General features: G+C 48.0%; 1 protein-coding gene and 1 long non-coding RNA gene across 5 annotated transcripts in view; one reads left to right on the top strand and one right to left on the bottom strand.

Annotated features, from left to right (window-relative positions):
• LOC125359212 overlaps nt 1–96 on the bottom strand; it is a 725-nt gene extending 629 nt beyond the window's left edge. Inside the window, exon 1 of the long non-coding RNA XR_007212514.1 lies at nt 1–96. This exon is cut by the window's left edge and continues 148 nt beyond it. This is a non-coding gene — a long non-coding RNA (uncharacterized LOC125359212).
• Nucleotides 97–2,194: 2,098 nt separating this feature from the next.
• On the top strand, nt 2,195–16,836 carry Fdps (farnesyl diphosphate synthase). Of its 4 annotated transcripts, none has more exons than XM_048356818.1 (11): nt 3,468–3,621; nt 3,659–3,998; nt 4,097–4,238; nt 6,745–6,885; nt 14,027–14,107; nt 14,239–14,361; nt 14,708–14,796; nt 14,883–14,955; nt 15,524–15,601; nt 15,698–15,832; nt 16,575–16,836. In XM_048356818.1, the coding sequence occupies exons 2-11, from the start codon at nt 3,733–3,735 to the stop codon at nt 16,773–16,775; spliced, it is 1,329 nt and encodes a 442-aa protein (XP_048212775.1). In that variant the 5' UTR covers nt 3,468–3,621; nt 3,659–3,732; the 3' UTR covers nt 16,776–16,836. The 4 variants fall into 4 exon arrangements, with proteins under 4 accessions (XP_048212777.1, XP_048212776.1, XP_048212775.1 ...); XM_048356817.1 differs by having other exon boundaries at nt 4,076–4,238; XM_048356820.1 differs by lacking the exons at nt 3,468–3,621; nt 3,659–3,998 and adding an exon at nt 2,195–2,916.
• The last annotated feature ends 58 nt before the right edge of the window (nt 16,837–16,894 follow it).

The raw sequence follows: 16,894 nt of genomic DNA, 5'->3' as shown, positions 1-16,894 counted from the left end.
CCATTTGCTAGTACCTAAGGGTATACACAAATCTTCCCAATAAGGTTTACCCTATGTAGCCTCTCCTCCCTTTTTCTATTCTTGGTTTAAATCCCCCGCCCCTGCTTTTATGGTGCCATTTCTGGGGCTTAGAACTCAGTACCTAGGCACTATATCTAAGCTCTGTTGCGCTCAAGGCTAGTGCTTTACCACTTGAGTCACAGTGTGATTCACTGATGCCTGTGTGTGTGTGTATGTGTGTGCTGATTCTGAGACATGAACTCAGGGATTCACACTTTCACTTGACTTTTTGCTCAATGCTGGTGCTTCTGCCACTTGAGCCACAGCTCACTTCAGGCCTTTTGGTGGTTAATTGGAGATAATGTCTCATGGATTTGTCTGACCAGGCTGCCTTTGAACCTTGATCCTCAGATTCCTCCCTCCTGAGTAGCTAGGATTATAGGCATGTGCCAACGGCACCTGACTCCTTTCCTTTCTTAAACCTGACTTGCTGTTTCCCTATGCTAGGCTTTTGCCCCACATAATACTCCATGACTACATGTTTCCCCTATCTTCCCTGTTTAGTAAAATTCTTCTTCTTCTTTTTTTTGGCCATTCCTGGGGCTTGAACTCAGACATGTTCTCTGACAGTCTCTGGCTTCTTTTTGCTCAAGGCTAGCACTCTGCCACTTGAGCCACAGCGCCACTTCTGGCTTTTTCTATATATGTGGTGCTGAGGAATCGAACCTAGGGCTTCATGTATATGAGGCAAGTGCTCTTGCCACTAGGCCATATTCCCAGCCCTAGTAAAAAATCTTATTCAGGGCAGGTTGCCGGTAGCTCATGCCTGTAATCCTAGCTACTCAGGAAGCTGAGATCTGAGGATTTTGCTTCAATGCCTGGGAAGAAAAGTCTGTGAGGCTCTTATCTCCAATAAACTACAAAAAGCAGGAAATGGCATGCCGGCTCACATGGTAGAATGCTAATCTTGAGCACAAAAGAGGCTCAAGGACAGTGCTCAGGCCCTGAGTTCAAGCCCCAGGACCAGTAAAATAAGTATGTAAATAATAAATCTTATTCAGCTTCCTAGATTTCATCATCTTTAGTTGAGCCTTCTTGTCTGCTTTCATTTAAATTTAGAACATATATCCATAGCTACTAAACCCAGATTTGACCCTACTAAAAGTAGGGCAACTAAGTTTGTGTGTGTCTTGATATCATGAAACCTCAGAGGAGTTTGGCTCCCCAATGAAGCCCTCCACTCTATTTATTAGTTTACAGGAAGCAGGACATAGTAGAACAAGTTAAGAAAATTCATCAGGAGGCAGGGAAAGTGAGGTTGCTCATGCCTGTAATTCTAGCTACTTGGACACAGAGATCAGGATTAAGTTCAGCCCAATCAATAAAAACCTGGGTACACTGGTGTACACTGGTCATCCTGTGATGAATGGGAGGCATAAGTAAAGACGGTGGTTCAAGCTGGACAGGGCATATTTTTGAGACTCTATCTCAAAAATAATCACAGCAGTTAGGCACCAGTAGCTCATACCCGTAAAAATAAACAAGCTAAATTTATGTTTTAATTAAGTTTCTTTGGTGTGTGTGTGTGGCAGGGGTGGGGGGTGTGGATTTTCAGTGATGTCTTAGGGCCCCTGGGGTCTGAACTCAGAACCTCTATGCTTGCTAGTTAAGCACTCTACTAATTGAGCCACATGTCTAGTCCTGTTTTTTTTTTTTTTTTTTTTTTTTTCTCAAAATAGTCCTGTTTTTTGCTGGGTATTTTAGGGTCTCATAAACTTTTCTGAGAGTGCTGGCCTTAACCCTTGATCCTTCCACTCTCAACCTTCTGAGTAGCAGTAGCAAAGATTGCAGAGGTAAGCCAGTGGTGCCTGGCCTTTTAATCAATTTTGAGCTAAACCCTCCCTCCTCCAGAAGAAAAAACTCAGCTTATTATTATTATTTTTGGGTGTGTGTGTCTTTTATACTTTTTTCTTCTTTCTTTTTTTTTCCCCCGAGCTGAGGACAGAAATCAGGGCCTTGCACTTGCCAAATGCTATTCTCTGAACTAAATCCCCATCCACCCCTCCCTTTTCTTTTTTTTTGTTGCAGTACTGGGGCTTGAACTCAGGGGCTGGGTGCCATTCCTTAGTTTTTTTTTTCCCCTGGAAGCTCGTGCTCTACCACTGGAGTCAGTATTAAACTTCTGGCTTTTTGCTGATTGCGGGTCTCTCACAGACTTTCTTGCCTGCTCTGGCTTTGAATCATGATTCTCAGATCTCAGCCCCCTAAGTAGGAAGGATCACTGGCGTGAGCTACCGGTGCTCGGCTGCATTTTGTTTTTGAGATAAGGTCTAACTTTGCCCTGTCTGGTCTAGAACTCTAGGTTTTCCGGCCTCGTCTTCAGAGCGGTGAGGGGATTCGAGATATTAAAGGGTTTGCCTGAGTCAGGACTTGGAAGTGGCAAAACTGATTCTACTAGCTTGTCATTTGGCTGTGCGGGGAAAATAATGAAACTGAAGCATAGAGTCAGGGCGACAGCCAAGAGCCTAGAGAGGCAGAACTACCAGCCCGGTTCCACTGTAGTAACCTCCGACCGCCCACTAAGCTCCAACGCCCGGTCGCGCGGTTTCTAGGGGGCGGAGGTGGGCGGGGAGACGGTGCCTCCGTTCGCTGCCTTTCATTGGTCGTCCCTCACAGGGCCCATGCTCACACGAGGGAACCCAGCCAATCAGCGCCCACGCTTTCTGCTGCGCAATATCACGTTGTGGCTGTCCCTCCTGCGGCATGCTGGGAGTCGTAGTCCATTTTGCCACCTCTTCTTACAGAGAGAGACGGGACGGAACTACTAGACCCAGATGGCCGAGCGCGGAGCGCGTTCGGCTTTTAGGTGTACCCCGCCAACAATCAGGACCAGCCAGAGCCTGCATCCCAGAACAGGTGAGAGGACTGCGCGCTGGGACTGGAGGTGGAGGTTCGGAACCGGGCCTTACCTCTAGGGGTACTGTAAGGAACCCAGCTGTGGTGTCATAGAGTTTTCCGTTTGCGGGGGAGCGGGGGAGGTCGGGCCCAACGAATCGGCCGTTTTGTGTTTTCGGAAACTTCCGAACTTTACACTTGTACTTTTCCCCAGAGTCCCCCATCTGCCCCTCCCCCACGTCACTCCTGCTGTGAGCCCCCGCCCCCTCCCACCCCACCCCCCGCCGCCGAGTGACTCCTAGAACACCTGCCAAGGCCCAGCACTTCTATTAAGGCTCAGCATGTGCAGTCCTAGTGCTGAGGACCACGTGCCCACATCGCCCGTGGGCGTCAGCCACTGGGCTCCCTTTGGGACGAAGCTCAGACCCCCCCCCCCCCCAAGCCCTCCTCTCTACTTCCTCCTACCGGGGAGGCCTGCGTTCTAGATTGGCTCTACCTCTGCTCGGCTGACTTCTGACCTCCAAGGCCTCAGTTTAACGTCTGTATGATGGGGTGGTTTGGTGTTGTTTTTTTTTTTTGGAAAAAAAAGGGTCCTCCCAGCCCCTAGTGCTGAGGTGTTTTGCTCTTGCCCCTCCAGAACCTTGTGCACACAGCCTTGAAGGCATCAGGAATTCAATTTTAACCTAAGCCTCACGTTAAGATCTGTTGGGTGTCAGTAGCCCAAAAGTTACGTGTAGTGTAGCCCCCCTGCATGTCCTTTCAGTACTTACCTTCAAGCTTCGTCCACCACAGACAGGGTAGAGCATTCTGGACCAAGTTAGGAGGTGGGTTTTTGGGATGATAAGGGGAGCTGCCACCATGCATCCTTTGGTGCTTGCCCCCTGCAGGGAGTGCTTGGTGCCCCCTCCCTATGCCACCCCCACGATGCCCCTGTCCCGTTGGCTGAGATCTGTAGGGGTCTTCTTCCTGCCAGCCCCCTGCTGGGTACCCCGGGAGAGATGGCTATGTTCCCCACGGAGGCCCTCTCTGGTGCACTGGTACCCAGCCATGGGGTCCTGGCATGGTGCCCGCTGCTGGTGCCAAGTGTGGACAGATGAGCCTCGGTGAGTGTGGTTAAGGTGAGGGGCCTTGGGGAGGGAAACACTGGATCAGTCTCCTCATTTGTTTTTCAATTCCTTAGAGCTTTCTGCTCCTCTCTCAGAATGAATGGGGACCAGAAATCGAATGCTTATGCCCAAGAGAAGCAGGATTTCATCCAGCACTTCTCCCAGATTGTCAAGGTGCTGACTGAGGATGAGATAGGGAGCCCAGAGACTGGAGACGCCATAGCGCGGCTGAAGGAGGTAAAGGATTCATGGCTTGAGGAAGCCAGCCCTTTCCATCCTGCAGATATGTGGGATGCAGCTGTGGTTTTGGGGGAACTTTTTTTGACAGGTGAAGACTTTGAGTATGTACTTCTTCAACGCATCAACTTGACTTGAGCTCTGTAGCAAGTGGACTGACTGTCCAAACTGCTTTCCCTGGGAATGGAGGTCTTGGATGGATCTGGCAGATCTTTTGGTTTTCATCATACAATTGTAAAATACTGCTGTGGCAAACACGTGAGAAAAAGGGAGTCCAGGATTGTCTTCTGAAGCCCTAAAGAAAGTTTCTGTGTTTTTTTTTTGTCAGTAGTGGTGCTTGAACTCAGTGCCTGGGCACTGTCTCTAAGCATTTTTGCGCAAGGCTAGTGCTCTCCCACTTTGAGCCACAATGTCACTTCTGGTTTTCTGGTGGCTAATTAGAAATAAAAGTTTGATAGACTTTCCTGTGGCTGGCTTTGAACTGTGATCCTAAGATCTCAGCTTCTGAGTAGCTAGGACTATAGGCATACGTAAGCCACAGGTGCCTGGCTGGTGTTTTTTTTTTTTTTTTTTTGCCATTCCTGGGGCTTGAACTCAGGGCCTGGGCCCTGTTCCTGACCTGCTTTACTCAAGGCTAGCACTCTACTACTTGAGCCACAGTGCCACTTCTGGCTTTTTCTGTTTATGTGGTACTGAGGAATTGAATCCAGAGCTTCATAGGCAAGCACTCTACCACTAAGCCATATTCCCAGCCCTTTTTCTTTTTTCTTTAACCTGTTCTAGGGTTTGAATTCAGGGTGTGGGCAGTGTTCCTGAGATTTTTTGCCCAAGGATAGTGCTCTGCTACTTGAACCACAGATTCACTTCCAGCTTTTTGGTGGCTAATTGGAAGTCTTAAGGATTTTCCTGCCCAGGCTGGCTTTGCACTGTGATCCTCAGGTCTCAGCCTCTTGAGTAGCTAGGATTACAGGTGTGAGCCACCAGCACCAGGCTCTGGTTTGCTTTTGTGATGGATAAAGTCTTCCTAATTTTTGGTCCACCTGACCTTGAACTGTAATCCTTTTATTCCTTCTTACTCCAGAGAAGCTGGGATTGCAGGTGTTAAGACCCTGCCATTTATTGTGGTTGTTTTTTTAAACATGAACAACAAAACCAGGGTCTTGCTCTGTAGCTCAGGCTGACCTCAAACTCATGATCTTGCCCCAGCCTCTTGAGTTCTGAAATTATAAGACTGTGTCACCATATCTATCTATAAAAATTCTTTCTAGCTGGAGACCAGTGACTCATGTCTGTAATCCTAGCCACTCAGGAGGCTGAGATCTGAGGATCACGGTTGAAAGATCCTGAGCAGGAAACTCTGAGACTCTTATCTCCAATAGAGTACTCAAAAATGCCCGAAGTGTTGCTGTGGGTCAAGTAGTAGAGCATTTGCCCAATTAAGCAAGACAGCAGGGACAGTGCCCAGACCCAGAGCTCAAGCCCAAGGACTGGCAAAAAAAAATCTTTCTGCAAGGGCAACCTGTCTCATCTGTCTGAAGGAAATGAAAAATCAGAGGACTTTGTCTACACTGAGGAGGATTTAAAGAGAAGTCTCCTCAGTTAATTAGTTCTGGTTCTGGTTGAGAGCATAGGCACAAAGGTACAAAGGCACAGTAGGAAGTTGCACCTGGAAGAAACTTTGGTGGATAAGTGCAAAAGAGATCCCTCAACTTGACTTCCCTTGGACCAATTTTGTGCCTGCGATTGCCAGTGCATGTCTGTTACCACTGGTACCAGGGCTTAAACTTGGGGCTTAGTTGCTTCCTTTTCCTTAGCTTTTTTACTGAAAGATGTGACACTACCACTTGCCATAGCTCTACTTTCAGCCTTTTGGTGGTTACTTGGAGATAGCGTCTCATCCACATTCTTTTTTTTTTTTTTTTGGCCAGTCCTGGGCCTTGGACTCAGGGCCTGAGCACTGTCCCTGGCTTCTTCCCGCTCAAGGCTAGCACTCTACCACTTGAGCCACAGCGCCGCTTCTGGCCGTTTTCTGTATATGTGGTGCTGGGGAATCGAACCTAGGGCCTCTTGTATCCGAGGCAGGCACTCTTGCCACTAGGCTATATCCCCAGCCCCAAGTACAGGTTTTTCATTTGCAGATAGGTTGAGCCCTGTGTGGTGGGAAGCTGGGATGGATGGGGAAAGGGAAGTTCGGATGGGCAATCACCTGAGCAACCAGTGTTTATTGAATTTTCCTTGAGTTCTGGGTTTGGGTACAGAACTTAATCTGCACTGTGGAGCCTTTAAACTTACTAGGCATTGGGGAGCTCTAGCTGGACCCTGGGACTCAAGGAAGAAGTCAAGATGGTAGCAGTTTGGGGTAGGGGTGGGTGGGGGGAGGGTGGTGGTGGTGGTGGTAGAATTGGGAAGGATGAAGTAGATGGTGGCTGGAGTGGGAGGAGGGATGGGAAAAGTCTGTGCTCACTGCTCTGTGGACTCCGTTGTCTTGCCCCTCCCTTTGCTCTAGGTCCTGGAGTACAATGCCATCGGAGGCAAGTATAACCGAGGCTTGACAGTGCTGGTAGCATTCCGGGAGCTGGTGGAGCCAAAGAATCAGGATGCAGACAGTCTCCAGCGCGCCCTGACCGTGGGCTGGTGTGTGGAACTGGTGAGAGGGCTGGAGAAGGGGAGGACAAGTTTCCTCAGGTGGGGGTTTCTTGGCAAAGGATGGGCCCCAAACTTGTTGTATTATGTCTCTGCATCTCTAGGGTATAAAATAGGCAGATTTAAGCAGAATAGATTAAAAGGGTCAACCAATGAGGGAAACTTCTTTTGCCTTTTTTTTTTTTTTTCTTGTGTGAATACTGGAGCTTGAACTTGTGGGCCTTGGTGTTAATTCTTTAGCTTTTTTTTTTGTTGTTGTTGTTCAGGGCTGGTGTTCAGCATTTGAGCCATAGCTCCACTTCTGGCTTTTTGGTGGTTCATTGGCTATAAGAGTCTCGTGGACTTAGTTGCCCAGGCTGGCTTTGAATGGGGAGCTCCTCAGATCTCAGCCTCCTGAGTAGCTCAGATGACAGGTGTGAGCCACCTGCATCCTGTGTTTTGTTTTTAGTTTTTTTTGCCATCTGATATTAGAATTTGGCAGAGCAGTGTCAGCTCTTTAATCTGAGCATGGAATAAGCACAAAAAAGGACAGTTCTTGGTTCTACTAAGGCAAAACTAGAGACTGACATCCTACTGAGTTTTCAAAATTGTTTTATACTTAAATCCTCTGAAAGGGTGAACAAATGCAGCAGTGATGAAAATGAACTATACAACTTGTGAGTGGGGGTGGGAAGGAAAACAAAGGGGAAAAAAAACCTCCTTAAATATTCTAATTAACCCCCCCCCTTTTTTTTGGTGCCAGACCTGGGTCTTTTTTTTTTTTTGGCAGTCCTGGGCTTGCACCCAGGGCCTGAGCACTGTCCCTGGCTTCTTTTTGCTCAAGGCTAGCACTCTACCACTTGAGCCACAGCGCCGCTTCTGGCCTTTTCTATATATGTGGTGCTGAGGAATTGAACCCAGGGCTTCATGTATAGGAGGCGAGCACTCTTGCCACTAGGCCATATTCCCAGCACCGAGACCTGGGTCTTGAACTCAGGACCTGGGCATTGTCCCTGAGCTCTTTTGCTCAAGGCTAGCACTTTACAACTTTGAGCCACAGTGCCACTGGTGGTTTTTGAGTGGCTTATTGGAGATAAGAATCTCATGGACTTTCCTACCCAGGCTGGCTTCTAACTGTGATCCTCAGATCTCAGCCTCTGGAGTAGCTAGGATTATAGGTGTGAGCCACTGGTCCAGATGTAAGTGACTTTTTAAAAAGTCCTGGCCAGGGCTGGGAGTATGGCCTAGTGGCAAGAGTGCTTGCTTCGTATACAGGAAGCCCTGGGTTCGATTCCCCAGCACCATACATATAGAAGACAGCCAGAAGTGGCACTGTGGCTCAAGTGGCAGAGTGCTAGTCTTGAGCAAAAAGAAGCCAGGGACAGTGCTCAGGCCCTGAATCCAAGCCCCAGGACTGGCAAAAAAAAAAAAAAAAAAAAAAAGTCCTGGCCAGTGCGTGATGCTCATCTTGAGCAAAAACGCTCAGGAACAGCCCCCAGGGACTTCACGCTTCAAGACTGGCACAAAATAAAAAAACTCTAGCCAAGTTATTTGGTAGGGTACCTCAGAATTTAATGTGTATTTCCCATCATTTTGTCACATATACCTTAGGAGGTTATTTTATTTTTATGTGTTTTTTGGCAATAATTTTTTTTTTTTTTTTTGCCAGTCCTGGGCCTTGGACTCAGGGCCTGAGCACTGTCCCTGGCTTCCTTTTGCTCAAGGCTAGAACTCTGCCACTTGAGCCACAGCACCACTTCTGGCCTTTTTCCATATGCCAGGGCTTGGTTTAGTGCTAGGCGAGCACTCTACCCACTAAGTCACATTCCCAGCCCGATGGTTTTGGATTCAGAGCTTTGCACTGCTAGACACTCACTCTACCAATAGAACTACATCCCAAACCTTTTTTTTTGCTTTGGTTATTTTTTTAATTTTTTATTTTTGTTGCCAGTCCTGGGCCTTGGACTCAGGGCCTGAGCACTGTCCCTGGCTTCCTTTTGCTCAAGGCTAGAACTCTGCCACTTGAGCCACAGCACCACTTCTGGCCTTTTTCCATATATGTGGTACTGGTGAATTGTTTTTTTTTTTTTTTTTTTGGCCAGTCCTGGGCCTTGGACTCAGGGCCTGAGCACTGTCCCTGGCTTCTTCCCGCTCAAGGCTAGCACTCCGCCACCTGAGCCACAGCGCCACTTCTGGCCGTTTTCTGTATATGTGGTGCTGGGGAATCGAACCTAGGGCCTCTTGTATCTGAGGCAGGCACTCTTGCCACTAGGCTATATCCCCAGCCCGGTACTGGGGAATTGAACCCAGGGCTTCATGTTTACGAGGCAAGCTCTCTTGCCACTAGGCCATATTCCCAGCCCCATTTGGTTATTTTTGGATAGAGGCTCTTGTTCTTTCCTGGGCTGGCCTGAGATCCTCCTACCTATGCTTCCTGCATAGCTGGAATTAACATGAGTAAACTAAACACTTGGCTTATTTGTGGAGCTGGAGTCTAACCAGTGTTTTGTCTGAGCTGGCTTTGAACTGAGTTGTTACTGGGATTACAAGCATGTACCACCGTGATGGGATAGGGAGGTCCTCTTGAAAACGACTTCCCAGTGCTAAGTTAGACCTGTACCCTATAGCTTCTCATTTAATTGATATTGCTGGGACTCTGGCCTTGTAAGATTTCTGAATAAATGAAAGTGTGGGGGCTTGGAATATGGCTTAGTGGCAAGAGTTCTTGCCTTGTATACATGAAGCCCTGGGTTCAATTCCCCAGCACCACATATACAGAAAATGGCCAGAAGTGCGCTGTGGCTCAAGTGGCAGGGTGCTAGCCTTGAGCAAAAAGAAGCCAGGGACAGTGCTCAGGCCCTGAGCCCAAGGCCCAGGACTGGCCAAAAAAAAAAAAAAAGAAAGAAAGAAAGTGTGGGTGGAGCTAGAGCAAGTACCAGGAGCAAGGGAGGTTGAGGAGGGCAATGGGATGATTTCCTTTGGAGAACATCTTTGGTTGAGTGTTGGTGGCCAAAATTAGAGTGCACTTGAAACTTTACTTTCTTTGGGTATATGGTTCAAGGAGAGCTCCAGTGTGGAGGTCCTGCACAAGGGAGGGTGCATGTCCAATGCCAACATGCTGCGTGCATGTTCCACATAATACCACCCAGCCTTCACTACTACTGACATGCCGCCTTTCAACAAATCTAAATGTTTACTTTGTCACTGAAATGAAGCCCACTGTGAAGCACACTTACTTTGCATTTGCTTTATATTAGGCATATTTTCACAAACATAAGGGCAGGGAAACACTCAGCAGATCACTTAACCATCCCAACATCTGACCTTGGGGCTAAGAGCTTCCCATTGGCTGAGCCATGGCCATGCATAAGGTGGGCTTCCTTTATGTGTCCTTGTAATCACTCCACTTCCAGAGAAAGAGTCTCACAGACTTTCCTGCTCCAGCTGGCTTCAAACTGCGACTTGTTGGAGCACCCTGTACCAGGCTAGGGTGTAGATTTCAAAAGTCTGGGCTGGGTATATTTGTGTGTGTTGAGCTGTGTAGTACTTGGCTAGCTCTCACAGGGCCTGAGTTGCATTCCCAATACTGCAGAAGAAATCAAGTAGCAGCACCAAACCCATGTCTTGAGAAGCTGCTTAAGGTAGATGTAGCCGGATGACGGTAAGAAGCAAATTTGACGGTACATGCCTGTGCTTGTAATTGTTATACTTGGGAAGTTCAATTTGAGGTCCGCTGTACTGCATATGGAAACCCAGTCTCAAAACAAAAACAAAGCTGGGTGCTAGTGGCTCACACCTTTAATCCTAGCTACTGAGGAGGCTGAGATTTGAGGATCACGGTTTGGAGCCAACATGGACAGGAAAGCTGGTGAGACTCTTATCCCTAATTATTTCAGGCCCCAGAAGCAGTCCAAAACAAAAAAAATAAGCCACACACACAAAAAAAGGGAGGGTATAGGGATCAGCCTCTGGGGATATTGCTCAAGTGGTAGAGGCCTGCCTAGCAAGTACCAGGCTCTGAGTACTCTCCTCACCTCAGAAAAAAAACTATGTCAAGTTGCACAAAGAATTTTTCCTTAGAAGCCTTACATTAAGCTGGGTGCTGGGGCTGGGGATATGGCCTAGTGGCAAGAGTGCTTGCCTCACATACATGAGGCCCTGGGTTCAATTCCCCAGCACCAATATATAGAAAACAACCAGAAGTGGCGCTGTGAGCTCAAGTGGCAGAGTGCTAACCTTGAGCAAAAAGAAGCCAGGGGGCTGGGGATATAGCCTAGCGGCAAGAGTGCCTGCCTCGGATACACGAGGCCCTAGGTTCGATTCCCCAGCACCACATATACAGAAAATGGCCAGAAGCGGCGCTGTGGCTCAAGTGGCAGAGTGCTAGCCTTGAGCGGGAAGAAGCCAGGGACAGTGCTCAGGCCCTGAGTCCAAGGCCCAGGACTGGCAAAAAAAAAAAAAGAAGCCAGGGACAGTGCTCAGACACTTGAGTCCAAGCCCCAGGACTGGCAAAAAAAAAAAAAAAAAAAAAAAAAAAAACAAAAAAAAAAAAAAAAAAAAAAGCTGGGTGCTGGTGGCTCATGCCTGTAATCCCAGCTACTCAGTAGGAGGCTGAGATCTGAGAATCTCAGTTCAAAGCCAGCCCAGGCAAGAAAGTCTCTGAGACTCTTATCTCCAATTAACCACCAGAAAACCGGAAGTGGCACTGTGGCTCAAGTGGTAGAGCGCTAGCCTTGAGCTGAAGAGCTCAGGGACCGCTCCCATGCCCAGAGTTAAAACATAAAATAAAAGTTTTAACATTAAGCATTCACTTAAGTTTTTGGTAAGTTTTTATTTTTTTTGCCAGTCCTTGGTCTTGAACTCAGGGTCTAAGCAGTGTCCCTGGCTTCCTTTTGCATATACTCTACCATTAAGCCATGTTTCCAACCCCCTATTATTACCTTTTTTTTGTACATATATTGTGTGTGTGTATATATATATTTTTATTTTATTTTATTTTTTGCTTGTCCTGGGCCTTGAACTCAGGGTTTGAGCACTGTCCCTGGCTTCTTTTTGCTCAAGGCTAGCACTCTGCACTTGAGCCATAGTGCTACTTCTGGCCATTTTCTATTTATGTGGTGCTGAGGAATCGAACCTAGGGCTTCATTTTTGGAGGCAAGTATTCTTGCCACTAGGCCATATTCCCAGCCCCACTTTTTTGTATTTTTAAAATACAATTTTATTATTCCTAAGGTACTGTACAGAGGAGTTCTATTATGTTTAATAATCTCGATAACTAGGGACAGTCAAGGGTAGATTAGAGGTGTGAGTGACCTATTTTAATCATTTACCCTGAAAAATGAGTGTGTTTTAGTTCCATCTCTTCCAACACCTAATCCATACTGGGGCTTGAACTCTAGGCTTGCTCATGCTCTACCACTTAAATCAAGCCTCTAGCCCTGCCTTTTTTTTTTGGGGGGGGGGGAGGTGTTTAACTGTGTGTGTGTGTGTGTGTGTTTATGTGTGTGTATATATATTTTTTGGTTCTGGGGATTGAACCAGTTGCACTTGCTAGGCAAGGGCTTTATCACTGAGCCACATCCCAGCCCCCTGCCTTTTTTTTTTTTGCCAGTCATGAGATGACCTCAGGGCCTGGATGCTGTCCTTGAGCCTTTCTGTGCTCAAGCTAGCACTCTACCACTTGAGCCACAGTGCCACTTTCAGCTTTTTCTGAGTAGTTTATTAGAGATAAGTCTCATGGACTTTACTGTCTCCGCTGGCTTCGAACCAAACCATGATCCTCAGATCTCAGCCTCCTGAGTAGCTAGGATTACAGACATGAGCCACCAGTGCCTGGCTAGCCCAGCTTTTTGATATTTAATTGGAGGTAATAGTCTCAGACTCCCTGGGCTGGCTTCAAACCTGGATTTTCCAGAGGTCTCAGCTTCCTGAGTAGCTAGGATTTGCTTGTTTGCTTTCTTGTTGGTTGTTTTTTTTTGTCAGTCATGGGGCCAAATTCTGGTCCTGGTCTCTGTCTCTTTGCTCTTCAGCTTGTCCTTGAGCCTTTGTGTGCTCAAGCTAGCACTCTACCACTTTGAGCCACGTTGCCACCTCCATTTTCTGGTGGTTAATTGGAGATTAAGAGTCTCATGGAGGGCTGGGGATATGGCCTAGTGGCAAGAGAGCTCACCTCGTATACAATGAAGCCCTGGGTTTGATTCTCCAGCACCACATATCTAGAAAACGGCCAGAAGTGGCGCTGTGGCTCAAGTGGCAGAGTGCTAGCCTTGAACAAAAAGAAGCCAGGGACAGTGCTCAGGCCCTGAGTCCAAGCCCCAGGACTGGCCAAAAAAAAAAAAAAAAAAAAAAAAAAATCTCATGGAGTTTCCTGCCCAGGCAGCTTTGAACCGTAATCCTCAGGTCTCAACCTCCTGAATAGCTAGGATTATAGGTGTGAGCCACCAGCCCCTCACCCCAAGTCTTCTTAATGCCTTCTCTCAGAGCTGCTGCTTCTGCCCATCACTGAGGTAGAAAGGCAAGTCAGGATGGGGAGGCCAAGAACTTTTTTTTTTTTTTTTTTTTTTCCAGTTCTGGGCCTTAGACTCAGGGCCTGAGTGCTGTCCCTGTCTTCTTTTTGCTCAAGACTAGCACTCTACCTCTTGAGCCACAGCGCCACTTCTGGCCATTTTCTATATATGTGGTACTGAGGAATCGAACCCGGGGCTTCATGTATTGGAGGCAAGCACTCTTGCCTCTAGGCCATATTCCCAGCCCGGCCAAGAACTTCTGTTAACAGAAAATGTGCAAATATTCATGACCTCGTATCTCAGGCTCCCCCTCTAAAAATATAGGACGAAGTCAAGTGCTGGTGGCTTATGCTTATAGTCCTAGCTACTCTTTGAGCCAGGTGACCGACAAAAAAAAAATAGTAGAAGAGGGCTGGGGATATGGCCTAGTGGCAAGAGTGCTTGCCTTGTATACATAAGGCTCTGGGTTCGATTCCCCAGCACCACATATACAGAAAACGGCCAGAAGTGGTGCTGTGGCTCAAGGGGCAGAGTGTTAGCCTTGAGCAAAAAGAAGCCAGGAACAGTGCTCAGGCCCTGAGTCCAAGAACCAGGACTGGCAAAAAAAAAAAAAAAAAATAGTAGAAGATCTGGGTCTTATTCTACTCTTCTTTCTTCTAGCTGCAAGCTTTCTTTCTGGTGTCAGATGACATCATGGACTCTTCCCTCACCCGCAGGGGGCAGACTTGCTGGTATAAGAAGGTAATGTGGATGGGCTGGGAGCAGTAGGCTTGGGAACAGGTTATGCAGCCCTGTTAAACTATCTTGGGTGGTGATTCTTGGTATGTGTAGGCCAGAGAAGGATTACTTGTGTTTCTCCGCACCTCCCACAGCCCGGCATAGGTTTGGATGCTGTCAATGACGCTCTGCTCCTGGAAGCGTGTATTTACCGCCTGCTAAAGTTCTATTGCCGGGAGCAGCCATACTACCTGAACCTGATCGAGCTCTTCCTGCAGGTATGCAGTACACTTGGGCTCAGTGTCAGAGGCTGCTCACAGTACCCTGGGCCTCATCTGCTGTTTTCAGGGTGCAAGTTTGGTAGGGCTACCTGGAAAGGGAAGCCAGGGAAGGGAACTGGGGAAGGGTGACAGTAGTAGTGGCAAGAAGGGGCTCCTCTGTCCCTGGTTGATTGGAAAAAGCGATGAGAAAGAGTTTGGTGCAAGATTGTGGGCCTAGAGTTTCTCTCCCTTCTGCTGCCTTTGTTGGTGCTCAGTTGCCAACTGTTATGAGATGTTGTGGAGCCTAAGATGTCGGCGTTCCCCAGATCTGTAGAAAGCTTGCCTTATCCATCTTCCTCTTTAGAGTTCCTATCAGACTGAGATTGGGCAGACCCTGGACCTCATCACAGCTCCTCAGGGCCATGTGGATCTTGGCAGATACACTGAGAAACGGTGAGGGCCAGTGTGAACCACAGCTGGATGGTAAGGGGGGACTGAGAGTGGACGTTGCCCTTCTGAGTCATTTCTCTTCTACTCAGGTATAAATCTATCGTCAAGTACAAGACGGCCTTCTACTCCTTCTACCTGCCCGTTGCGGCTGCCATGTACATGGTGAGTCAGCTTTGCTCTGCCCACATGGGTTTTGGGGCAGAAAGGCACAGAATAGACCACTTGGACAATCTAGTATCTCCCTGAATGTGTGACCTTGAACAAGATGCTTAATCCCTCTGAGTCTTTCTGCTGTTTTATAGGATGGCATAAAATTCCTGCTTCACAAGATTGTATAATTAGCTGAGGTCAGGCAAAGGAAAGGGCTTGGTGCTTAATAAGAGAACAGTGAGTCTAGCATCTGAGCTGGGATGGATTGGGGAGAAGCTAATTCAGGCTGAGAGGAAAAAGCCTGGGTTCAAAGGCAGCCAGTGGGATTGACTATTTACTCTCAACTCATTTCTTCAAGTGCTTTTTTTTTCCATTCCAAAAGAAGTCTGAGGTGGTAAAAAGATCTGGAAGTGGATCAGGCAAACTTGAGGAAAGTGAGGGCCTCTGGAATTCCAGGATGATTTAGCCAAAGATAAATGGAATAGAGGCATTAGGACTTTGTAATTGGTGGGGCCAAGTCTGTCTCATAGAGGAAGGTGATGATATTTGTGGGTTTGGCTTCTTCCTCCTTGCCCTGTAGGCAGGCATTGATGGGGAGAAGGAACATGCCAATGCCAAGAAGATCCTTCTGGAGATGGGAGAATTCTTTCAGATCCAGGTAGGGAGGCTCAAGCCAGTGGCACAGAATCGCAGCAACTTCCCTCCTGCCCTGCCTGCGAGTCTCTTCATTCTTCCTTTTCCGCTTCCTGTCCAGGATGATTACCTTGACACCTTTGGGGACCCCAGTGTGACAGGAAAGGTTGGCACTGATATCCAGGACAACAAATGCAGCTGGCTGGTGGTCCAGTGTCTGCAGCGGGGCACTCCAGAACAGCGCCAGATTTTGCAGGTGCCCAAGATCTGCCCGGGAGGCTCTTAGCTGATAAGAGAGGGTAGGGTGGTGGTTCTCAAGTAAGGTGATTTTTGTCTCCTGGGGGACATTTGGCAATGTTAGAATTTAAGAGTGTGCACGTGCTAAAGGTTGCTAGATAATAGAAGGCTAGAGGTTATGAAAAACATCGTAGAGCACACAAAACAGTTCCCCAAATAAGTAATCACGTGGCCTCAAGTGTCAAGTTTGAGAAACCCAGGCTGGGAATGTGGCTTAGTGGTAGAATGCTTGCCTAGCATGCATGAATTCCTGGGTTCAACTCCTTAGTACCACATAAACAGAAAAGACTGGAAGTGGCAATGTGGCTCAAGTGGTAGACAGAGGCTCAGGGACGGTGCCCAGGCTCTGAGTTCAAGCCCCAGGACCGGCAAAAAAAAAAAAGTTTGAGAAACCCGAGTAGAAGCAGGTGCAGCCTGAGACAATAGCTGAACATTTGGGATGTCATCTTAGAGACCCAGAGACAGTTGGCAGTTGGAGGCAGAACTGGGTGTGGCAGTCAGGAGGCGGAGGCAGGACAATCTTGAGGCCAGCCAGGGCCACATAGCCAATATCTATCTAAAAACAAAACGAAAATATTTGGAGGCAGAGATGGAGTGAGAGATGGGCTTTGGAGATGTTCTAGAATATCAGAAAGAGAGAACAGAGAGGTCCTGGGGCCTCGGGGAGTTAATGCAATTTTCTGGTCCCTAACTCCTTTCAGGAAAACTACGGGCAGAAGGATGCCAAGAAGGTGGCGCAGGTGAAGGCACTTTACGAGGAGCTGGACCTGCCGGCCGTGTTCCTGCAATACGAGCAGGACAGTTACAGCCGCCTGATGAGCCTCATCCAGCAGCACGCAGCTCCTTTGCCGCCTGCCATCTTCCTGGGGCTAGCCAACCAGATCTACAAGCGGAAAAAGTGACCTCGAGACTGCCGGGCCTGGGAGGGAGGGCTCTCAATAAATTATTATTGTCCAACCTTCTTGTGGCTTTGTCCAGATCCGGGGAGGCGTGGCAGGGGCCCCGGGAATGGGATGGGTGA

Source organism: Perognathus longimembris, chromosome 11, assembly GCF_023159225.1.
Source record: "Perognathus longimembris pacificus isolate PPM17 chromosome 11, ASM2315922v1, whole genome shotgun sequence".
NCBI classification, from domain to species: domain Eukaryota; kingdom Metazoa; phylum Chordata; class Mammalia; order Rodentia; family Heteromyidae; genus Perognathus; species Perognathus longimembris.
This window is presented reverse-complemented; position numbering and strand designations above follow the sequence as displayed.

Coding starts and splice junctions, on each gene's coding strand:
- Fdps (XM_048356817.1), top strand. CDS start 3,733: ATGATAAGGGGAGCTGCCACCATGCATCCTTTGGTGCTTGCCCCCTGC. Junction 6,886..14,026: donor TGGGCTGGTGTGTGGAACTG/GTGAGAGGGCTG, acceptor TCTTTCTTCTAG/CTGCAAGCTTTCTTTCTGGT. Junction 14,362..14,707: donor TGATCGAGCTCTTCCTGCAG/GTATGCAGTACA, acceptor CTTCCTCTTTAG/AGTTCCTATCAGACTGAGAT.